At 34.6% G+C, this 26,364-nt stretch overlaps 1 protein-coding gene across 1 annotated transcript; it reads left to right on the plus strand.

Annotated features, from left to right (window-relative positions):
* The first annotated feature begins 4,898 nt into the window (after nucleotides 1–4,898).
* On the plus strand, nucleotides 4,899–25,153 carry LOC121041856 (uncharacterized). Its single transcript, XM_040493018.1, has 4 exons — nucleotides 4,899–5,065; nucleotides 23,017–23,082; nucleotides 24,475–24,535; nucleotides 24,634–25,153. The coding sequence occupies exons 1-4, from the start codon at nucleotides 4,899–4,901 to the stop codon at nucleotides 25,123–25,125; spliced, it is 786 nt and encodes a 261-aa protein (XP_040348952.1). The 3' UTR covers nucleotides 25,126–25,153.
* The last annotated feature ends 1,211 nt before the right edge of the window (nucleotides 25,154–26,364 follow it).

A 26,364-nucleotide genomic window follows, 5' to 3' on the forward strand; every position in this document is an offset into this window, starting at 1 on the left:
TCTCTCTCTCTCTCTCTCTCTCTCTCTCTCTCTCTCTCTCTCTCTCTCTCCCCTACTTGTGCTCTGCCTCTCTCTGTCTCTCAAAAATGAAGAAATGTCAAAACAAAACAACACAAAAACTCAGTTGATAACTTAGAATAATGTAAGCCGGAGATGCAAAACTGACTCTAAAGGAATGTTTCCAGATATAAGGCCTATGAAACTCTCTACAGGAGGAAACACCAAAACAACAAAGACGCTGTCCCTCAAAGATGAGCTCAAAAGTAAAAAGGCCACCTGATAAGGAAATAAGCTACCATAAAGGAGAGCACTTGTTATAAACAGGAGAGTTAGCACTTTCAGAAAATAAATATAACAGCAAACCTAAAGGAGATCATGAAAGAAGTATTTAAACATAACCAAAAATATAAAAAGACATAAAATCATAAATGCTATTTGTTTGTAGATAATATAAAAAATTTGAAGAAATAACTCAATATAACTTCTAAGATGAAAAATATATGGTAATTTTTAAAATTTAAAAGTAGCTTTAAAATTATATAGTTTTTTATACAACAGATTTGAGGTAATATACCCTATAATGCCATACTGGGATTTTGAAAGCAGGAAAATATGTATGATATATTGAAAGTGCTAAGGACATAGTAAAAAAAATCCAGAGGAAAAAGAGAGAAAGAAGTGTAGCAATATTGTAAGAAATAACATCAGTGTTTTCTAGGTTTAGGGAGAATGCTGAATCCTTACATTGACTGTGCACCCAGTTTTCAAATGTTATAAAAATCCAGTCCTTACCCGTACACACCATAGTAAGAATGAACATTAAATTGAGAGAAAATAAAAATAATGCCGAAAGGGTGACAATTGACTTTTCATTAATATAAATAAATACTTGAAGACAAGTAACAAGAAACAATAACATGTTTGAACAGCTGAGGGAAAATCTAGCTAGCTGTCATTAGATTTCTGTGTTCATCTAGATTGTCAAAGAATAAGAAAAAATAAATAAATAAAGAGGGATGCCTGGATGGCTCAGTCAGTTAAGCAGTCCACTCAGTCCAGGACATGATCTCACGGTTTGGTTTGTGAGTTTAAGCCCCTAATCCGTCTCTGTGTTGACACCTCGGAACCTGGAGCCTGCTTCAGATTCTGTGTCTCCCTCTTTCACTGCTCATCACCCACTCACACACACTCTCTCTCTCTCTCTCTCTCAAAAATAAACATTAAAAATTTTTTTAAAAAATAAAAAAAAGAGCTTCTATATTACACTCAGAATTTCATTAAAAAAACTTAAGGCGAAAATTTCAAGAAAACAAAAGGAAAAAAAAATCACACTCAAGAAAAATAACAAGTTAAGAAATTAGTAAATATATTCACTAATGTATTACCCATTTGCTGAAAAATTAATAAAGAGGAGTTAAAAATTAGGTCAGAAATAATACACCACACAAAAGATAATACTAAATACCAAAGGAGAAGATCTGAGATAAGATATTTAATAGTTCTTGCATTGTTTAAAGGTAATAAGTGTATTGTTCAACTAATTTTATTGCAGTCAAGTATGGACATTAGTAATTTATAAAGAACAAATAAAAACTGAAATAGCTAATTTTTTTAAAGGAAAAGAAATAAAGAGAAATAAAGAAAACTTCATGCATACAGAGGAAGGTAAGACCTGGAAGAAATACAAACCAAAATGGTACACAAAGGAAACACAAAATAAAAAGTCTAACTGTGTAAGAAATAACAATACATTTAAGAAACTTGAACTTAGCTGTTAATAAAGTCACAGATTAGATTTTTAAATATGGTGCTGATTGATATATTAGGAGAAGTTTAAGGGCCCACAGAATGAATGATTCTTAATGAGGTTAGTAAGTAGAGTACAATGGAAATGAAGAGTGAGAACTACATGAATAGTTGAATTTAGGCAATAAGAGGTTTGAATTTAAGATATCAGACTAGAAGAGTTGACAGTGATTAAGATATTCATATATGGTCACAGAATGTGAATAATCTGAGGATCAAGAACTCAAAAGGTTAGAATATAGGGACACTTGTCTACGTGGAGCTTTTAATTCACCCGGACTAATTCCCACTATGGGGCTAGTAAGGTGGAGTTTATCTTTAGGTGATGAAGTTGAGTCTAACAGTTTGAATGGAGGGAGGTTTTGTTTGTGGATTACCTCCAACTAAAACATTACCCTATGCTCTATCTATATATCAGAAGTATTTCTATTTACAGACTAGATCATCAGATGATACACATCAGCTGGTATATAATAAAAAGTAAAGACAATAGGAAAAAAAAAACAAGATCAGTTGATGCTTTCTTAATTTGGAGGTAATAATAAGAGTATAGGTATGGACTAGAAGCATTCTACTTTAGTGGATTAAAACATGTAAATCATTCTCCTTATGTATATACATTTGTGTATTTTGTCTTCACTGCAGACTTAAAAATTTATTTGTTAAATATAGCTGCTTTTTTCTGTTCATATCACAGTAGATTTATCTGAACTTTGGCATGCAGAATTCATGAGGCATATTCTAAATATTTTAAATAATTCATGATGCATGGGAGCACAGCATAGCATGTATGAGGCACACAAGTGTTTTCACTTCCAAAAATTACACTGATTTTGCAGACGTTAATAGATGACTTTTATTTTCCTTCTACATCATGAACTTCACTTTATATGTCCCTATGCTTCATAACTGCTTCATTTAATTCAATGGTGTTTACTTTTTTTTCAAATACATGAAAGCCTCATATTTGATCTCTCAAGGAAAAAGAAACTTGTCTATATTGATATATAATAGTGACATTACACGAATTCTTTGGTGGTGGGATTTCAATGGTGGTACATGTAGTGGAATCAATAAAGGGCAGAAAAAAGATTCCTTTAGCAAACATGACAAGGAAATGGTAAAAAATGTATATCGTAAAGTAGATCTTATCCTTGATGTCATGAACTCCTGCCATATGGAGGTGATGGACTATTGACATAATAAATCTTTGATTGAAGAGGTCAAAACACTTGAAAAAAGCTCCAAAATCTATTTGCCACTGATAGCAAAGACGTTCTAAGACTATGATATGTTACTCTCAGGCTGATGTGTAAAACTTTCTAACAGTAAGCCAACCTTCATGAATCATCTCAAATAATGTTTATTTTATAACACAATCATAGACAATACATAACAGGTAAGAATTTTGGAAATGTATTATAATGGATTTAAAGAAAGCACCATGCATGGGTATAACGGAGAAAACATTCACATCAACAATATGTGCTTGTGCTGAGTCTACTGGCTGCTGTTTTCTTCCACCGAAAAGGAAACCAAACCAAACCAACCAACCAACAAACAAACATACATCAGGGTTAAGAAAATTCCCAAGGAGTATGAAGGACACAATGGGAAAGGCTGTGGAAACAACTAGTACACTTTAGTCCTAAAAATGGTACACTATTAAGTATATCTGTTATTTGACTCATTTTCTGATATTTTTCAATAGTTACTGATATCTTTAACCAAAAAAACAAATCAGAGAATTTTGTGAAATAGTTCCATCACTTATATTTAAAAAAAAATGGAAAAAAGGAGAGTACAAAATGAACAGAATAAAAAATAATTCAATATAATCGTGTATGGGGAAAATGGAAACATAAATGATATTAAAAAGAAAAGTGGCATGTAGAAAAATTTCTAAAATCAAGAAGTGATGGAATACACAGTTAAGAATCTGAGAAACACCAAAATCAGGTGACTTTTTTTCATCATCTCAATCCTGTATCATGTTTCAATTCAATATCTAATTAACACTGCTTATGTAAATATACCATTTAGTAACTCATTCACCAAAAATGCTTTTTAAAAATCTCCAAGAAGGCCAATAAAAATATTTAGAAAAAAATGAAAAATTTGTTATATTTAAGAACAGTCACCTCTTTCTATGTAAGGGTTGGCTGAAAATGGGATAAGGAAAAACGGTGTAAAGGTTTTTTTGGAAGACTGCCAAGAGGGAAGATCCTGAGCTCACCTTATCCTACACACGCACCAAGGCTGCAACTACACATAGTGCAACACACTCAGAGAACAACCTCAAAATTAGCAGAGCAGTCTTCCACAGCTAAAGATAGAAAGAAAAGGCCACACTGGGAAAGGTAGGAGGTCCTGAGATTGCAGTTGGGGAGCAAACCCTCTGTGCAGGAAACCACAGCAGGAGGGATATCACAGGCACTGAGGTCCTCCTTGAGAAGTGAGAGGTTCAAGCCCTGCATTGGGCACCCCTCACCATGGGGATCTGCATGAGGAAAGTGAGTCCTCAGGATATCAGGCTTTGAAAATTAGTTGAATTAATTCCAGAAGTTTTAAAACCCAGTGGGGCTTAACTCCAGGAGCGCCAGAGGGTTGCAGTAAACAAAATCTGCTCTGAACAAGCCCATGAACAAAATCACTCACCCTGAGATCCAGTACAAAAGCAGCCATTCAAAAAGTGCCTGGGCTATATCTATTCACTAATTTTAGGCCATGTGCTGGAGGCATGGAGATCTGTAGGAAATTTTTCTGAAAATGTTAGAGCTGGTAAGCACCACTTTTGTTTGCCCTCCTTCAAACCAGCTGCCTGGACACTGAAGGAGGCCAGTTTTGATGTTCTCATCTACTTGCTAATACTGCTTACTCTGCCCAAATGTTCCCCTACAGAATTTCCCCACCATCCTGTCAACCCTAGCAGGCACCCTCACAAAGCAGCTTTTACCACCTTACACCCAGTGGGCAGCCTTTGTCAAGACACGTATTTTCACTAAATCAACTCCAGCCCCAGGGAATGGGGCAGGTCCTGACCAACAGCACACCCACAATAGTCACAGTTGCACCAGGAGCTAGCACCGCCCATGAACAAGCCAGCAGCAGCTGCAGCCAGACCTCATAGTCAGCCATGCCAAAGAGTAGCCCCTTTCACTAGTGTGCTCACCTTAGTTGTGGCTGGTGATTGCAGCCAGCCAGACTGGGGGTCACTCTTTCCCACCAGTGTACTCACAGCAGATGTGGCCCAGTCACAGTAAGAAAGCATATGCAGCCATGGAAGGAGACACCCCTGGAGTGCCTGGTTCTGGTGACCAGTAAGCACTGTTCTACTAGGCGTGACAAGACGCCTTCTATGTAAGGCCATTACTTTCAAAAACAGGGGATATAACTGATCTACCTAATACAAAGAAACAGAGCCAGACAAAATTAGCAAACAGAAAAATATGTTCCAAATGAATGAACAAGACAAAATCTCAGAAAAAGAAACAAAATAGAGAGATGCAATCTACCTAAAAAAAGAGTTAAAGTAATGGCATAAAGATTTCACCAGACTTTAAAGAAAATTTTTTTAAGTTTATTTATTTATTTTTGAGAGAGAGTGAGAGAGAATGAGTATGAGCGGGGGGGGGGGGCGGTGGGGGGTGCAGAGAGAGAGGGAGAGAGAGAAAATCCCAAGCAGCCTCCGCACTGTCAGCACAGAGCCCACTGCAGGGCTTGAACCCAGGAACCATGAGATCATGACCGGAGCTGAAATCAAGGTCAGATGCTTCATCAACTGAACCAGCCAAGTGCCCCTTTTTATGAGAGTTTAGAGCAGAGTAGATAAGGTCAGTAAGAACTTCAAAAAAGAGAAAATATAAAAAAGAAACATTCAGAACTGAAGAATAAAATAACTTGAAAAATACAAAAGGGAATTAACAGCAGATTACAGGATATAGAAGAATGGATAGAAAATTAGGAAAACTATGGGGCGCCTGGGTGGCGCAGTCGGTTAAGCGTCCGACTTCAGCCAGGTCACGATCTCGCGGTCCGTGAGTTTGAGCCCCGCGTCGGGCTCTGGGCTGATGGCTCAGAGCCTGGAGCCTGTTTCCGATTCTGTGTCTCCCTCTCTCTCTGCCCCTCTCCCATTCATGCTCTGTCTCTCTCTGTCCCAAAAATAAAATAAACGTTGGAAAAAAAAATTTAAAAAAGAAAATTAGGAAAACTAGAGGAAATCAAGCTCAGCAACATAAATAAATAAATAAATAAATAAATAAATAAATAAATAAATAAAATGAGGATATATTGAGAAACCTCTGCACCATTAGGTATAACATTCATATTATAAGGGTTTCAGAAGAAAAGAGAAAAAGGTAGAAAACTTACTTGAAGAAGATAATGGTTTGGGGCACCTGGGTGGCTCAGTCATTTAAGCATCTGACTTCAACTCAGGTCATGATCTTGCAGTTCCTGAGTTCAAGTCCCATGTCGCGCTCTGTGCTAACAGCTCAGAGCCTGGAGCCTGCTCAGATACTGGGTCTCCCTCTCTCTCTTCCCCTCCTCTGCTCATGCTATTTCTGTCTCAAAAATAAATAAACATTAAAAAAATTAAAAAGAAAAAAAAAGAAAAGAAAAATAATGGCTGAAAACTCCTAACCTGGGGAAGGAAACAGACATCCAAATCCAGGGATTCCAAAGAGCCCCAAAGGTGAACCTAAAAAGGTCTATAATAAGACACAGAATAATTAAAATGTAAAAAATTATAAATAGTATCTTTTAAGTAGCAAGAGAAAAGCAACTATTTGAATATAAAGTAAAGCCCATAAGGCTATCAGATGACTATTCCATGGAAACGTTGCAGTCCAGAAGGGAGTTGTATGATATATTCAAAGTGCTGAAAGGAAAAAAAAACCTATAATCAAGAATACTTTACCTGGAAAATTATTCAAAATTGAAGGATAGATAAAGAATTTCCCAAACAAAAGTTAAAGCAGTTCATCACCACTAAACTAGCCTTAAATATATATATATGTCAAAGGGACGTCTTTTAAGTGATAAAGGAAAAGCTAGAAATATAACTAAGAAAATTATGGAAAAAAATATTTTTACCAGTGAAAGCACACCATGATAAAAGTGGTAAATCAATCACTGAGAAAGCTAAGATGAAGGTCAAAACATTAAGGTAGTAAAATCAATTATGCCATAAAGATTAGTTAAGGATATATAAAACTAAGAGATATACAATATGAGTTCAAATACATGAAATGTGGAGGGAGTAAAAATATATACTATATATACTGTTGCATAGTGTGTGTATGTGTGTGTGTGTGTGTGTGTGTGTGTGTGTGTGTATATATATATATATATATATATATATATATATATATATATATATATATAGTGTTGTATAGGAACCTTATGGTAACAACTAACCAAACACCTAAAACAGATACACAAAAAATAAAAAAGAATGGAATCCAAGCGTAACACTACAGAAGGTCATCAAGTCATAAGCGGGGGGAAAAAAAACACAAGAAAGAAACAGAACTACAAAAACAACAAAATGGCAATACATACTTGTCAATAATTACTTTAAATTTAAATGGACCAAATGCTCCAATGAAAGGCTATAAAATGACTGAATCAATAAAGAAAGCAGCACCCATCTACATGTTGCCTGTAAGAGATTCATTTCAGATTCAGACTTAAAAAAAACATACAGACCTAGAATGAAGGGATGGAAAAGATAACCCATGCAAATGGAAGCAAAGGGGGAAAAAATAGGATAGCAACACTTAATTCAGACAAAATAGAGTTTAAAACAAAGACGGTAGGGGAGTCTGGGTGGCTCAGGTCTGATCTCACCATTTGTGAGTTTAGGCCACACATCGGGCTCTATGCTACAGCTCAGAACCTGGAGCCTACTTCAGATGCTGTATCTCCCTCTCTCTCTGACCCTCATCCACTTGCAGTCTGTGTCTTTCTCTCTCAAAAATAAATAAACATCAAAAAAATTTAAAAACAAAAACAAAGACTGTAAAAAGAGACAAAGAAAGGCATTACACAATGAAAAAGGGATCAATCAAAAGAAGATACAACAATTGTAAAAACTCATGCACTCAATACAGAAGCACCTAAATATATAAAGCAAATATCAACTTATATAAAAGACTTCGGCAGTACCACAATAACAGTAGGGTATCTGAACACCTCATTCACATCAATGTATACATCACCCAGATACAAAATCAGTAAGGAAACAGTGGCTTTGATTCATTAGATATGATGGACTTTACAGGTATATAAAAAACAGTACATCTAAACACAGCAGAATATACATTCTTTACGAGTGCACATGGAACATTCTCCAGGATAGACCACATGTTAGGCCACAAAGTTCAGTAATTTAAGAAAAATGACATCATGCATCTTTTTAGACCAAAATGGTATAAAATTAGAAACCAATCACACACACACACACACACACACACACACACACACACACACACCTAAAAAATAACCTCATAAACACATGAAGGTTAAATAATGTACTACTACTGAACAAGCAATGGGTCAACCAAGAAATAAAAAAGAAAATCAAAAGACTACAGTAAGACAAATGAAAATGAAAACACAATAGTTCAAATAGGTGGGATATAGTTAAAGCAGTTCAAACGGGGAAGTTTATTGCCATCCAGTACTCAACTAACCTCAGGAAACAAGAAAAATCTCAAATAAGCAACCTAACCTTACACTTAGAGGAACTTCAAAAGGATTAAAACAAAGCCCAAAGTTAATAACTAGAAGGAAATAATAAAGATCAGAGGAGAAATAAATGAAACAGAGACTAAAACAACAACAATAAAAAAAAAACAATAGAAAATGTGGACGAAACTAAGGTTGTTCTTTGAAAAGATAAACAAAACCAAAAAAACTGTTGCCAGACTCATCAAGAAAAAGGAGACAGGATTCAAATAAATAAAATTAGAAATAAAAGAGCCAAAGTTATACCAACACCATACATATACAGAGTATAATTCTGCTCTACCAACAAAATTATACTCCAACAAATAGGACAACTTAGGAAAAAATGGATAAATCTTCCAAGACTGAATCAGGAAGAAACAGAAAATTTTAACAGACTGATTACAATTAATTAAATTGAATCAATTGTCAAAAACTCCCAACAAATAAAACTTCAGAATCAGATGACTTCACAGGTGAATTCTACCAAACATTTAAATGAGAGATAATACCTATGATTCTCAAACTATTCCAAAAAGTTGTAGAATAAGGAATACTTTCCAATTTATTATATCAGGACAGCATTACCCTGACACCAACACCAACGACAATATAAAAAAAGAAAATGACATATCAATATTTCTGATGAACAGAGATGTAAAAATCCTCAACAAAATACCAGCAAAATGAAATCAACAATCCATTACAAGAATCACTCAGCACAAAAATAGTGTGATCTATTTCAGGGATTCAAGGATGGTTTAATATATGAAGTTAGGTTGATATGATACACCACATTAAGAAACTGAAGATAAAAATGATGAATATCTCAATAGATGCATAAACAATGTTAGACAAAATTTAGCATTCATTCATGGAAAAACTTGAAACAAAGGGGATATAGAGGGAACATACTTTAATATGGCCCAAAATGACATAACTAACATCCTACTTAATGATAAAAAAATGCAAGTTTTTTTTTCTAACATCAGGAACAAGACAAGGATGCCTACTCTTGCCTCTTATTCAACATAGTACTGAAAATTCTAGCCACAGCAGAAAAGAATAAAAACCATCAAATTATTAAAGAATTAGTAAAATGTCCCTGTTTGCAGATGACATGATATTACATTTAGAAAACCCGAAATACCCCACCAAAACATTCTTAGAATAAGTGAATTGAGTAAAGTTGCAGGATATAAAATTAATGAACAGAAATGTTTTGTTTTTCTGTACACTAATAACAAGCTATCAGAAAGAAGTTAGAAAACAATTCCACTACAATTATATCAAAAAGAATAAATACCTAGGAATAAATTAACCAGGGATATGAAGGATCTATACTCTGAAAAATATGACACTGATAAAAAATAATTGAATACAATACAAATTAATGTAAAGATATCCATTCTCATGGGTTAGAGAATTAATGCTCTTAAAATATCCACACTACCTGAAGCAATCTATAGTTTCAATTCATTCTTTTTTAAAATTTTTGTAACATTTATTTATTTTTGAGAGAGCAAGAGGGACAGAGCACAAGTGGGGAGGGGCAGAAAGAGAGGGAGACACAGATTCCAAAGCAGGCTCCAAGTCTGAGCTGTCAGCACAGAGCCCGATGTGGGTCTTGAACCCATAAACTGCAAGATCATGACCTGAGCTGATGTTGGATGCTTAACTGACTGAGCCACCCAGGCACCCCATCAATTCATTCTTTATCAAGATACTAATATTTTTTAAACAACTACAACAAATAATCCTAAAATTTGCATGCAACCACAAAAAACTCTGAATAGATAAAGCAATCCTGAGCAAGAAAACAAATCTGGAGGTTTCACAATCCCAGATTTCAAACTATACTACAAAGCTATGGTAATCAAAACAATATGATCCTAAAATAAAAACATGTACATAAATTACTAGAACAGAATAGAGAGCCCAGAAATAAACAAATGCTTATATGGTCCATTAATACACTACTACAAGAATATACAATGGGCAAAAGATAATTTCTTCAGTAATGGTGCTGAGAAAATTGGACAGCTACATCCAAAAGAATAAAACTGGACCACTTTCTTTACACCATATATACAAATAAATGCAAAATGTATTAAAGATCTAAATGTAAGACCTAAAACCATAAAACTCCTAGACATAGGCAGTAAACTCTTGGTTATCAGGCTTAGCAATATTTGTTGGATTTGTCTCCTCAGACAAGGGATACAAGAGCAAAAATTAAATGACAATAAATTTCATATATTAAAAAAATAATAATAAAATCATTCACACACAAAAAAAAACAAAAGCAAAAATTAAAGAAAACTGGGACTACATAAAACTAAACCCCTCTTGCGTAGTGAAGGAAACCATCAACAAAATAAAAAAAAAAAAAACTCTGAAGGGAGAATACACTTGCAAATGATATATTTGATAAAGGGTTGAAATGTAAAATATATAAAGAACTCATATGTCCCAATAACAAAAACAAATTCTAAAGTCTGAAAGGATGTGAATAGACATTTTTCCCAAGAAAGTAAGCAGATAGCCAACAGATGCATAAGAAGATGCTCTCAATATCACTAACCATCAGGGAAATGAACATCAAAACCACAAGGAGATATCACCTCACACCTGTCAGAATGGCTAGATTCAAAAAGACACACAAAAAAAAGAAATCATATGGTGAGAATGTGGAGAAAAGGGAGCCCTCAAAAAATTAAATATTGAAATACCATACAGCCCAGTAATTCTACCAAATTTACTGAAGAAAATGAAAACCCTAATTCAAAAAGATATATGTACCTGTCTGTTTATTGCAGCATTACTTATAAGAAGCCAAGATATAGAAGCAACATAACTGTCCATCAAGAGATGAATGGAAAAAGAAGATGTAGTATATATACACAGTGAAATATTACTTAGTCATACAAAAGAATGAATCTTTCCATTTGCAACAACATGGATGGACCTAGAGGATATTATACTAAATGAAGTAAGTCAGAGTAAGACAAATGCCATACTATTTCAATTGTATACAGAATCTTGAAAACAAAATGAATGAACAACAAAACAAGTGAAACAGATTCATAAGTGCAGAGAACAAACTGGTGGTTGCTAGTGGGAATGAGGGGATGAACAAAATAGGTGAAGGGGATTAAGAGGTACAAACTTTTAATTATAAAATAAATCACAGAGATAAAGTACAGTAATCACTAATATTATAATAACTTTGCATGGTGACAGATGGTAGCTAGACTTGTGAGCATTTTCTAATATATGTATATATGTTTTACACATAATATATATTATATATAATATATAACAATATAAATAATATATGTATATAAACTTATTGTATGTCAACTATGCTTCAATTTACAAAAACAAAAGAAAGAAATGGGCTGTGTTACTATTCTCCCTTAATGGAGTGAGATGCATTGCTGTAACTTTCTTGTGAGCAAACTGAAATAACATGACATGGCAGAATTGTTGTATCCAGAATATATGTCTTTTGATTATTTTTTGTCACACACTACACTATGTTAAACGTATGTGTATGTATATATATATATATATACACGTATATACATATATATACATATATAAGCATATTCATACATGCAGATGCACATAAATTGTGTATGTACATGTATACTGCATGTATGCATACACTGTATGTATAAATATAGCATACAAGTTATGTATACAAATTGTATACATATTTATACATGCAGATGGACACAAGTTGTGTATATACATATATACTACATGTATGAATATATACTGCATGTATGACTATAATGGATTATATACATATGTATACATATATATTCATATATGCAGATGCACACAAGTTAATGTCAACAAGTTGCCTTTTCTTTGGCAAATTATATATATGTATGTATGCATATATGAAAAATATGAAATACATAGCAACCTTTTCCCACATCTATTTAATTAATCAGAGATTGTTTTTCCTTACTTTGTTTTTGCTATTGGTGGTACAGGGAGTTAAAAAATGACTCTAATTACCTGCCTAACATTTTAAAGCAGATGAATTCATATGGCTTCTGTACCAAAAGTTTATTTGAAACAAATAGTGTATTTGGAGTCAAAATGTTTAAAGGCTTTACTACAGTTGTCTCACAATCATTGAGTTTTTTAATAGGAGAATTGCCTGGTAGAGTAAATTTGGAAATTGAAGCTGCAAATATTCACAAAAGGAATCGGCATATGACTTTAAATTGCCAATAGTCTAGTTTAACATTTTTATACTCTGTCGTCACAGCAACTTCAGACTCATCAACAGTGCTGCCCAGCAGGAGCATTATAAGGAGTCTGGAGAAGAGGGGCTGGTCAATATTTTATAGTTTCATCTACAACTTGTTCACCAGATAAATACTATCTTGTATTTTCGTCAGTTTTGCTAATAATAAAAATGGGATGTTTCAAAATACTTTGGCTTTCCTCATCACAGGTTTTAATAAGGTGATAAAAGCCATAATAATTTTATAACCTCCATGTAGAACAATTATTAGAAAGGGATATGCCTTATTAATATGAATGTTCTTTGATGAAGTTAGAGGTTAAATTTAGAGGAGTGTAGCTATTTAGTCAACACTAACATTTTAATGCATTTAGTTCACTAAATGCACTTTTAGGGTGCATTTAGTTCACTAAATGCACTTTTAGTTCACTAAATCACTTTTAGGGTATAAAAAGTTTACTAGGTCATATGTTTTTCTGTTTAAAAAATACTTTTAATAGAAATGAATAGCCCTAGTGTGCCATTGGGGGTAATTATTTGTATTCTCCTCTAAATTATGTAAAGATTAAGGGTATTGGCTCCAGAACTAGTCTTTGCTCTTGAATCCCACTGGTCACAATTACTGCCATTACTGCCCACAGAGCCACTGACAGTATTTATAACCTCTATGTGCTTCAGGTTCCTCATCCACAAAATGAGAATAAAAATACACCTTATAAGGATTAAATAAGTTACCTCACACAACTAGAACAACGTATGTTACCATTATTCTCTATTATTATTATTATTATTATTATTATTATTATTATTAATTATTTCTTATTCAAGAAAATAAAAGGAAACTATGATTATAAAATATTTGCCATTGCAGATTGTTTTAGAGTAGCTTTTAAACCTCTTAAAGAGTACTTAGAGAGTAAATAGTTCATTGCCACAATTCCCTTTCTTCAAAGGCAAGAAAAAATTTAAAAAGAAACACATAAAATTGGGTATTTTATTTAAATAGTGATATTCAGTTTACAGAAGGTTTTCTCTCTTCTAATACACTATTTCCAAGACAGCACATGTAAGTACCTCTTCATTTTCAATGATGGAGTTCAATAAGCACTGATGGCTAAATAAGAGCCATACTTAGAAAAAAAAATATTTTCCACATAATCTAATGCTTATAAAACCTTTTCAAGATTTCCATACCTAACATAAACTAGTTGTAGAAGCTGATGACATGAATATTGCAAGAATAAACTGAAGCCAAAACAGCACTATAACTATGAAATTCTTCCCTAAATTTTGCAGTAACATCACTTCCCTTATTCTTGATTCTGTATACTCTCCAGTAAACTCTACTTGCTTCCTACTGATAAAGTTGAAAGTTCTGGAGCCCCACTAAGTAATTTTGGCATCTCCTGTACTCTCAGAAGCAGGAGAATAAAATCACAGAGGAGGTGACACAAGGTCACATTCTTTCAAGACCAAAAAGACTGAGTTTCATTTAGTATGTGTTGTCTTTACTATTTTTATTTATTTTTGAGAAAGAGAGACAGAGAGCTTGAGCGGGTAAGGTGAAGAGAGAGAGGGAGACACAGAATCCGAAGCAGGCTCCAGGCTCTGAGCTGTCAGCACAGATCCCAATGTGGGGCTGGAAGCCACAAACTCAAGACCATGATCTGAGCCAAAAGTTGGAGACTTAACTGACTGAGCCATCCAGGAGTCTGTAGTATGCATTTTCTACAGTTTGAGAGCTGTGCAGTTGACTGAATTAAGCAAAAAGATGCATTTCTGCAGTTGTCTTATATAGCAAAATTATTTCTAAGCCATTTCTGTATTGGTTCTCTCCATAATTCTTCAAATATTTTCCCTTATTTTTAAAGAATATTTTTCTCAATGTATTATAAATTCTTTTATTAGTGATACATTATATTTCATGATTGGAAATTGTTTACATAACATATAAACCTACTTGCTTGACTGACCAATTATACTATTATTTGAATCCCTCAATAGTGAATAATATTGGAAAATTTTCCTAAGATAGAAAGTTATTCTATATAAAACCAAATTTATGTTTAGATATCTAACTCGATAAAATCACGTTCCATCATCTGAAGGGAAAAATTCATACATCCATCCATCTATACTCTGATATTTCTTTTTTACCTTGAGAAAAAAAATATATTTCCTTAAAATGGTACAAATTTGTTCAGGAACTCTAGATAGTAATTGCAACCAATTTCTAACAGATCCTTTTGTTTTTATCACCACACAACAGATATATTTGTTTCAGTGGATCTAAAACACTTTGCCTCCTCAGTGCAATCATCTTTATGGCTCATGCAGTAATGACAGATTCTAGAAATTCTACTTTCATTATTTCATAAAAATGTGTATGGTTTTGCATATTTGTGTTTTATGGCAAGGGACAGTTTTTCTACATAAATGGTTTTAGAAAGCAAAATTTCACCTTTTACCACTTCCCAACCCTGATTGATGTTTTATTTTCTTGGATATAATTTGAAAAGTATTTGTCCCAAAGGACAAAGGCCCCATGCTAATTATAAGCAGATCAATTAAATTTAGGAAAGTTTTTCAATATCCTTTATTAAGCTAAAGTTTTACACTGCTTTACTCATTTTTATATTTTTTCTAATGGTATAATACAGAGATGGAATTAAAACAGATGCAGATTTCACTTAGGATTTAGAAAGCTTCAAATAACATTGCTCTTGTGCTAAAGAATGAAAATAGCCAGGTATTCCAAAAATGTTTTAAGTTGGGGGGGGTCTGGGTGGCTCATTCTAGTTAAACATCTTACTCTTGGTTTCAGCTCAGGTCATGACATTATGGTTTGTGAGTCTGAGCCCCATGTCAGGCTCTGCACTGACAGTGCGGAGCCTGCTTGGGATTCTCTCTTTCCCTCTCTTTTTTGCACACTTCCCCCCCCCCCCCCGGTCAAAAATGAATAAATAATCATTAAAAAAAATTCTTTTAGTTGAGTAAGATGACAATATTTTAAATCTCCAATATCTTGTGGTTACACAACTATCCACCATTGTCAAAATTCATTGATCTGCACATCTAAAAAGGGCAAATTTTATTGTAAATTACCATTACAGTATTACTGAATTAAGTAAATGAAAGAAAATAATAAAAATGTTATGACATATTTAGCATTTCTAATGCCCCTATTCTAGAACTTGTGAAATTAATAAATTCATTATTGATATCTCATAAGCAAATCATTGTGTCATTAAAATCTATATGTATATCAGGGCACCTGGGTGGCTCAATTGGTGAAGCATCTCTCGATTACAGCTCAGGTCATGATCTCATGGTTCATGACATGAGTCCTCCATCCCATGCAATGACTGCATGGAGTCAACTTCTGAATCTCTCCCTTCCCCTTCTTTCTGCCCCTCCCCCACTTGTGTGCACATGTGCACGTACACACTCTGTCTCTCAAAATAAACATTAAAAAATAAATCTATATGTATAATTTATCTATTGCTGCATAACAAATTACCACAAATTTATCATTTTAAAATGACACATATTTGTTATTTCACATTTTCTATGGTCCAGTTTCTAAGCTGGCACAGCTCACCTGGGTCTTCTGCTCCAGCGTGTCTCACAAGAATGCAGTTAAGGATTCCCCAGGTGAAGGCCTGACTACAACATGATCTACTTCCAAGTGTGTACTGTCAAGATTCAATTTCTCATGGACTGTTAGATGGAAGATTTTAGGTCCATGCTGGCTATTGGCTGGAGGCAGCCCTGTGTTCCTCGCCATGTGAGCACCTACACTATGGTGACTTGCTTATGAAAAGTAATCACAGAGTGATATTCTGTCACCTTTGTGGTATTTATTGTATACCTAGTATCAAGTCACAGGTGCTACACTCCAAGGGTGTTAGTAACAGTAGGTAGATGCCAGTGGGAGCCTATGTTAGAAACTACCCACTGCACCAAATTAATAGAAATGCAATTAATTTGTGTGTAAACATAATATTTAGAAATTCAGGGCCTAAGCTACATGAAGATAAGTGGCATATTAGATAAAAATTTAATTAAAACTATTTCATATATTACATATTTTTGTTAAATATTATAGTCACAAATAAATACTAGAAAATCAAATGTTTACTATGTATTCCATTATAGTCATTATGATACTAATTTTCTTTCCACAAATGTATTCCTATTTATGTTTCAGAATATTTAACATAGTTCTGTCCTGACTCAGGCATACCATATGTTCAATTGGTCTTAATTTCCTTTATTATTATCTTTTTGTATCTAAATTTTGTATCTTAGAAGTTTTATCTTTGAAGACAATAGTATCTGTCATTATATTTATATGCTGGTTTGTGGTTAGTGATTTAGCATCTGATTTTAATTAGTATCTAGTTAAGCAGTTGTCAAGAATTTCACTAAATTCATTAGCTAATACCAATATGTGTGAAAACAACTTAAGCCCACTCTAAAACACTAATTCAAATTCAGTCAAAAAGTGTTACACCATATACTCAAAGGACTTAAGCTAAATTTTTAAAAATTAATATTCAGTAGTTTTTGATATTTTATTTTGATTTATTTTTTTAAAGAGATACATTATAAAAATGTAATAATTTCTTTCAAATGCTTATTTAAGAGAATATATTTAATTTCTACTTTAAAACTTGTGTTATAGGGGAACCTGGGTAGCTCAGTTGGTTAAGTGTCCAACTTCAGTTCAGGTCATGATGTCATGGCTCATGATTTGAAGCCCCAAGTCAGGCTTTGTGCTGACACCTCAGAAACTGGAGCCTGCTTAGGATTCTTGGTCTCCCTGTTGCTCTGAACCTCCCCTACTCTCTCTCTCTCTCTCAAAAATAAATGAACATTAAAAAAATTTTTTAAAGACTGAAAAAAACGTTGGGGATGTCATTGCTGGCAATTGTTTCCTGTATGAAAGGGAAGCTCATAGCAAAGGTTGCTGGGAGAAGAGTAACATGTTAAGATCCTGGAAACATCATGAACAAGCTGTCTATATTCATTTCTTATTTGGTGCTATAAAAAGGTAGCACACACCTAGTGGCTTAAAACACCACACATTTGTTATCTCACATTTATGGAGATCAGAAGTACATCAATCTCATTGGCTAAAAGCAAGGTGTCTCCCGGGCTTGTTCCCTCCAGAATATTTTAGGGTAGAATCCATTTTCTTGCCTTTTTAGCTTCTACAGATCATGTGCATTCTTGGACTGAAGACTCCTTTCTTGCATCACTGCAATTTTTGCTTCTGTTCTTGAAAACATTTCCTGTTTCTAACTCTGATCCTCCTTCCCTTATGATTACAAAGGGCCCACTCAGATAATCCAGGATAATCTCCCCATTTTAAGATCCTTAAATTTTTATGTTTATTAATTTTTTGAGAGAGAGACCGACCGACCAAGTTGGGGCATGGCCACGAGAGTTGGTGTTTCTGGTGATGTTCTCTGGTCCTTTCTAGTCTTTATTGCTTTTGGTCTTTTTTATTTTGTCTTTTTTCCACTCAAAGGGTCCCCCTTAAATTTATTGCAGGGCTGGTTTAGTGGTCATGAATTCCTTTGGTTTTTATTTTTCTGGGAAACTCTTTATACCTCCTTCTATTTTGAATGACAGCCTTGCTGGATAAAGACTTGTTGGCTGCACAGTTTTTCCAATTCAGCATGTTGAATACAACCTGCCAATCCTTTCTGGCCTGCCAAGTTTCTGTGGATGGTATGAAGCAAACCTGATCTGTCTTCCCTTACAAAGACTTTTTCCTTTACTGCTTTCATAATTCTTTCCTTGTCTGTTTAGTTTGTGAATTTGACTATGATATGCCTTGGTGATCATCAGTTGTTGTTGAATCTAATGGGAGTTTTCTGTGTTTCTTGGATTTTGATGTCTGTGTCCTTCCTCAGATTAGAAAAGTTTTCTGCTATCATTTGCTCAAGGAGCCTTCTGACCCTTTTTCTTTCTCTTCACATTCTCGGACTCCTATACTTTGGATGTGATTCCTTTTCTTTTTCTTAATGTTTATTTGAGAGAGAGAGAGAGAAAGAAAGAGAGGGGGAGAGAGAGAGAGAGAGGGAGGGAGAGAGAGGAAAATAAAACAAACAAACAAAAAAAAAAAAACATGAGCAAGGGAGAAAGAGAGACAGAGGGAGACACAGAATCTGAAGCTGGCTCCAGGTTCCAGGCTGTCATCACAGAGCCTGAGGTGGGGCTTGAACTCATGAACCATGAGATCATGACCTGAGCTTAAGTTGGACGCTTAACTGATTTAACCACCCAGGCAACCCAGATGTTATTCCTTTTTACTAAGTCACTTAGTTCTTTAAGTTTTGTACTATGATCTTTTGCCTTTGTTTCCCTCCTTTTTTCTGCCTCAATATTCTCCTTAATTTTATCTTCTCTATCACTGATTAGCTGCTCTGCTTCCTCCATCCTTGCCATCATGGCACCCATTAGAGATAGCATCTTGGTTATAGCATTTTTAATTTCATCCTGATTAGATTTTATTTCTTTTTTCTCCACAGAAAAGGATTCTATGTTTTTTTCAACCCCAGGTTATTGTGATTCTAAATTCTAGTTCAGACATTATGTTTATATCTATGTTGATTAAGCCCCTGGCTATCATTTCTTCCTATTCTTTATTTAGAGTGAATTTCCTTGTTTTGCTCTTTTGGAAGAAGAAAAAAATTAATAAAATTAAAAAAAAAATTAAAATTAGAAAGTAAAAACAAAACAAAAAAATCAAATAAAGGAAGATATATCCTAAGTGTGTTTTGGTCTGCTTATTGAAAAAAGCTTGATAGGAAAAAAAAAAAAAAAAAAAAGAAAAAAGCTTGATAGAATAGAGAAAAAAGGGGGGGGAGGTAATATAAAAATTAAAAATAAAAAATTATATGATAAAATAGAATAAAATGAAATAGAATGAATATTTAAAAAAATAAAAAATAAGGTAAAAAAAGAAAAATAAAATTTTCTCTTTCTGTATGCAAGAAAGAACGAATGGAAAAAAGAACAATTTAAGCGAAAACAGAAGCAAAGAAAACAAATAAATGAACCAGCAAAGTGAATGAAACCCAAATGAAGTTACATCTAGTTTCCCCTAGAACTGAAACTATGAAGCCCTCTATAGACTATACTCTGAGCAGGTGGAGTGACTTGTGCTGTTCTTCTAGGGGATGTGCTTGGAGGGTGCAGTTGGGCAGGGTTTGGTGTAATGGTTCCATTTTCCACTAGGTAACATTACTCAGTTTAGCATACTGGAGTGAATCAGTATGGTGTGCATGAACATGAGTGCACATGCGCATGTGCAGGAGAGGTGGAAATGGCTTCATCCATGGGAACTTTTCATTCTCACCAACCCATTATCAAGCACCCCTTCATTGTTTCAGGACTCTGTCCACTCCCTGCCTCTACCCTGTGTCCAAGCTGCCTTGGACACCTCCCTTCATAGTTTTATCTCCAATGGGGTTGTGTTTCAAAACCACACACTTCAGAGACCCCTGTGGCTTGGACCTGCCAATTCTCTTGGGGAAGGTCTCACTGAGCAGTAGCTTGTCCCAGAAAACATTCAGGCAATCACTCAGCTGCAGAAGTTCAGAGATTATGGCAAATCACAACACAGCCAGTGCCAGGTTTCACTGTACTCTTACATCTTTGTCCCAATACCAGACATGTGGATGCTCTCCAGGGGGTCCACCAGCACCTTTGCCTGTGGGGAGGCCATATGGCCTTTATCAAATTCACTCCAAGCAGGGGAACAGCTTCTCTCCATGTGGCACATGAGTACCTCAGACCCTGCTGCCTGTTCCTGGGGATTTGCCCTACTTCCTCACCAGAGCACTGCCAGGCACTGAGCTCTAAAACTTCAGACTCTGAGCTCCACTGTTTATAGACTCCTGGTGGTATTGAAGCCCTCTCATTTCTTCCCATCAATGGTTTGGGTAACAGATTTCTTGTTCAGTCCCCTGCAAGTGTTTTCACTCTTTCTCTCCAGCTACTTTCAGGGAGTGCTTTTCTTTCGTGACCCCAATGTGCCACACTCTCCCCCCTTCTCTTTCTCTGTCCTCTCTTTGCAAAAACAGCTCTCTACTCTCCATGCTTTTCTCTCCCCCAGTTCACTTCTCCACACCATGTACCTGATGAGTCTGTGGCTCAAGTTATGCCGATTGTTGTGTTAACCCCAGATCAGTTTCCTAGGTGTTCAAAATAGTTTGGTGCTGATCTAGCTGCATTTCAGGGACAAGACCAGCTCAGGGTCTCCATGCCACTCTGCCATCTTAACTCGTCTCTCTACATTTAATGTTAACATCAGTCTTTCTGTGTCAGATATTTATTTTAACATTCTTTGCAACTTACTCAGCTTTTACATATAGATACTTCTAAGTCTTTAATGATTCTTGACTATTGCTCCTTAATTGAGGATCTATTCAGTAGAAAGACTGTGGATTATAACACACTTTCCTCCAATTAAAAATTGCTTAATGTTTCAAAGCATTTTATTTTTTAACTATTAAACATTTTATCTTGTAAAATTGTATTTTTATAATTTCAAAGATATATGTTGCTTTAACCACACAGCCCACTTCAGGAAAGCTGAGAAAAAATATCTACTTCATTGTATTATTTATAAGCAAGGGTTTACTTTAATATGAATGATCAATTTACTTCCTGTTAACCTTTTTGTCAACATATCAGAAAAAAAGAAGTTGCAGCATTAAAAAAGACCAGTGCGTTGTCTGATGCACACTGAATTATTTATTTGACTTTTTGGACTATAAGATACTTATTCTTTTTTAACTAGATACAATTCAAATTACGTGTTAGGTATTTTTTTCTCATTTTGGAAAAGTGTGTCAGGATAAAACAGAATGAGGCTGTTAGTTTTCATATATATATATATATATGTATGTATATTGATTCATTTCATTGGAAGATGTTTACTGATTTATGTAATCACTTATTAACAGGATATTTACTGAATGTGTACTACTTGCCAGATACTGAGGATAAAACAAATTAAGTAAAGCCTTGCTGTTATGGAGCTTACAATCTGCTGTCTAAGAAGTATATAAATACAAATCTGTCAAATATTATAAAATACCACAAAGACAGAGCAAATGCACAGAAAGTAGAGATCTGAGAGAAGAAGGAGTAACAATGTTTACAAGTGCTTTCAATAGCTTTTAAAATCATTACTGAATTTTAGGTTATATAAGAGAATTAAGAGATGATTAAATAAAAGTCCTTTATTTTACAGATGAAGATAATGCTGCCCAAAGTTGGGAGTGGAATAAATCAGCCAAGATCTTATTAGATCTATATATTGTCTAATTTAACTTAGAAGCCAAATCATGTATTTTCAAATGCAGTGCCTACTTACATTACTAACTTGTTACAGAATGTTCCAACTTTGCTCCTGAATATTATACCTGAAGTAAAGACCAGAACCTTTTATCCTGTACTCTTCTATCACCATATTAAAAGGAGTATTGCCCATTCTTTAAGTTTTTTTAAATAGTATTTTTTCAGATATTTCTTACACTTTCTATCACATTATTTATTACTCTACATTTATTCATTTGGACTTTCATGACTATTTAACACTGGAGAATAAAGGATGTATTAATGTGTGTGTGCATATGTGTGTGTTTGTGTTTATGTGTGTGGCCACTACATCAAGTAGTTTAGTATAGAATAAAGAGTTGACACCTAAAACACATTTGATGCATTTAATGAGGCACTTTCTCAGCCAAGACTACTGTAAGAAATGTTCCAAAAATAAAATAATTTACATATGTATTTTGACTCTGTGTCTCCTGCAGTGCATTCATTTGAGCCCCAGAAAGCACACATTTAAAAATCGGGGAAGAACTCTGGGAAAGATGAGGAGAGTTGAACTGGCTCATTTCTTCATGCTCTTAAAATATGAAAATGAGTCTTCAGCTGTAAATGAGGATTGAAATCTCCACTGACTTCAAGGGTACATCTGGGCTATAAGGCTGTCATATGGGCTAAAATTTATCCTGAGTATAAATTGGAGTTCCTAGCTGTGAGAAAAAAAATTGGGGTAACTTAAAAATATAATCAGTCAACTGGAAGCTTATTATTGTGTAGTCAGTAACCATCTGTAGTCAATAAAAAACTACCAGTTGGCCTAAAAATGTAGAAGCACACTGGTCACTTGTGTTTCGTCTTAGATTTGGTCCTATGCCCATGTGCACCTGTTTATCCATGCCCAAACAGTGTCATGTAGATTGCAAGAGGTAATAAGTGCAATGCTAATGAGATACCCAATACACCTGCAAGCAAGCATGTTCAGATTTTTATCCACATTTGCTTTAGAATGAAGGTTCTACTACTCAGTGAAGGAATGCCAGGAAGTTTATATCCACAAGCCCAACTTTAGTCACAAAAATGAAAAATAGAAACATACAGATGAATATGGTCTACATGTACCTTTATTTCATGAAAATTTAAGTTTAAATCAGGGTTGCAAAACTTTATAAATTGTTTCAGGAATTACAGTGATTCAATATAAATGAAATCACAGCTGGCATTGATATAAGACTGCTGTGAAGAATAGCTTTGCTTAAAGGTGCCGCTATCACTTGGTCAAGGGTTGTTTAAAAGTAGGAGAAAGGTCTATGGAATAAAAATAATAAATAGTGGAAATAAATAAAAGGGAAAACTATTGATATAGCATGAAAAATATAAAATCCATTAAAGTAATAACAGTTCAATCTACAAAAATTTCTCAAGGTATCTTGTAAAATAGCTCTGCATGATTTCTCTTATTTTCAGGCATGATGCTCTATATAAATGGGTTCAGGTTCTGTTACTGGTATGGTAAAGTGAAAAGCTTTAACCACCATCAGAAAACCTGCAGTTGTCAGAAAACAGGAGTTGTCACTAATGTGTGAATTTGAGAAATTTCTTTACCTCTGTGATCAGCAGTTTCTTAATTAATAAAAAGAAATCACAGAATAATAACTCAAATACCTTTACTTTAGAAGTGAAAAGACTCAGCTCAGAGATAAAGTAATTTGCTTTATGTTGTCAACTGAAAAATTACAGCTGAGGCTAAAGTTTACATTTCCAGACGTTGAGTTTAATGGGTTTTTTCAGGACTTTGCTATTCAAAGTATGGTCCCTGAAGGAACAATATCAGTGTGACTGGTGAGCTTGTTAGACATGCAGAAAAGCTGTCTAGATCCCAGAACTAGTGATTCAGAATCTGCATTTTAAACAGATCTTCTGAGTTGGAAAAGCAATACCTTGCAATTTACTGCCTTCTCACTCCGTGGTTGATGTGGGGGAACAAATGAGTTGATAAATGTAAAACAAACTATGCTCAATACAGTTATAATGCAATATAACTGTACTTAATGGTACCTCTAAGAGTGCTTTTAATTCAAAATTTGGAATTGAGTAAGAATTCCATTGTATAATTTTACCAACATCCTCACATTTATCAAAACCCCATATTCCAATGAATTAAAATGTTTTTCCAAGTCAAACTGACAATAACTATTTTAATTAAATATTCACGGAGTATGATGCAGTATTTAATCTACAAAAGATTTCATCCATGAATGCTAGAAGAGTTACAGAATTTATATTTTCTCTCCGTCTCTCAAAATTTGTTTTATGATTAGATGCAAGCAAAGTTATAATCTGAGAAGCATGAGGAAACTGTGCAAGAAGGTAGCAGTGGAAGTAAATTTTCACACACCCATTTCTGATATATTCAAAGGACTTTGTTGTCCTTAAAGTGATAAGAATAGTGGTACCAATTTTAAATTCTCACTTTTTAGATAAAGAAACTTAAATATGGCAGTTGCATATTCTTTGAAATAAGCATCTTAACTTCCTTTCTGCTGTGGCCTGAGTGGCTGGTGTCGAGATGGGCTGGTGTCAGGAAGGTGGTGCCAGTCTGGACCAGACGCTATTCTGGACACAAAGCGGTCATTGTGAAGAACATTGATGATGGCACCTCAGACCATCCCTACAGCCATGCCCTGGTGGCTGGAATTGACTGCTATCCCTGCAAAGTGACCGCTGCCATGTGCAAGAAGAAAATCACCAAAAGGTCAAAGATCAAGTCTTTTGTGGAAGTTTATAACTACAGTCACTTCATGCCCATAAGGCACTCTGTGGATATCCTCTGGGACAAGACTGTGGTCAAGAAGGATGTCTTCAGAGTCCTTGCTCTTAAATGCAAGGCCCAACAAGAGGCCAAGATCAAGTTCAAGGAGAGGTACAAGATCAGCAAGAACAAATGGTCCTTCCAAAAGCTGTGGTTTTAGATATGTTCTGTTCCAGTCATTAAAAGTAACAACAACAACAACAACAACAACAACAACAACAAGAAATGCATTTTAAGTGCCAAACACAGTACTTGAATAAGTACCAAAAAATTCTTTCTTACAAAAAACTGGGGGGTAGGGTGGCATGAGGCAAAAACTTTTTTCTTTCTCGTCACCTAATAGGAGAAGGAAGTAAATGGGATTGGAACACTGTTATCACCAAAGAAAAAACATGACTTCTCTTTTTTTTTTTTTTTTTATTTTTGGGACAGAGAGAGACAGAGCATGAACGGGGGAGGGGCAGAGAGAGAGGGAGACACAGAATCGGAAACAGGCTCCAGGCTCTGAGCCATCAGCCCAGAGCCTGACGCGGGGCTCAAACTCACGGACCGCGAGATCGTGACCTGGCTGAAGTCGGACGCTTAACCGACTGCGCCACCCAGGTGCCCCAAAACATGACTTCTCAACAAAACTGAAACTTAAGATTCCTTTGTCTTAATCCAATTTTGAGAGGAAGAGACATTCATTTGAGAAACACTGTACCACTATGACTAAAAAGAGGTTTCTGCTCTTCAAAATACTGGATAGAATAAAGTAAAATGCAACATAATCTTTGTTGCCAAAGATGCAGTCAAAAATAAAAAGAAACAATAAAAACAAAAAATACAGAACAAGTTGATGCAAGCTGGGCTCTATTTAATAGTCTTAAGTGCAAATGTATGAATATGTAATAAATAAACTATTTTAAGTGATTTTGTTTCTGGAGTGTGATAAACAGAATAATGTCTGCACAAAGATTTCTACTCCCAAATCCCTGGAATCTATGAATATGTTGTATAATATTGCAAAGTGAACTTTGCTGATATAATTTAAGTTATGGATTTTAAAATAAGGACATTATCCTGGATTATATAATTTATCTTATATTAAAAAAGCAGATTTTATGTGGATGCCGGATTGCTATAAGAATGACATACCTATAGACTTTAATATGATTTGAGAAAAAGCAAAATCATTACATGATAACATAAAGCAAAATGGAAGTAAAAGATCTAAAGCTGGAAAATGTAATGCCAGCAAAGGATAGTTTGATAATGTTAAAAAGAGGTTTGGCTTAAAAATGTCAAGCTAACAGGAGAAACAGCTTCTGCCAACCAAGAGGCAGTAGATGAGTTCCATTAAGACAAGACACCATTAAGATAATGACTGAAGAGAAAGGATATTGTCCTGAACAGGTTT

The sequence above is a fragment of the Herpailurus yagouaroundi genome, unplaced genomic scaffold, assembly GCF_014898765.1.
Source record: "Herpailurus yagouaroundi ecotype Mexico unplaced genomic scaffold, PumYag 29, whole genome shotgun sequence".
Taxonomy (NCBI): domain Eukaryota; kingdom Metazoa; phylum Chordata; class Mammalia; order Carnivora; family Felidae; genus Herpailurus; species Herpailurus yagouaroundi.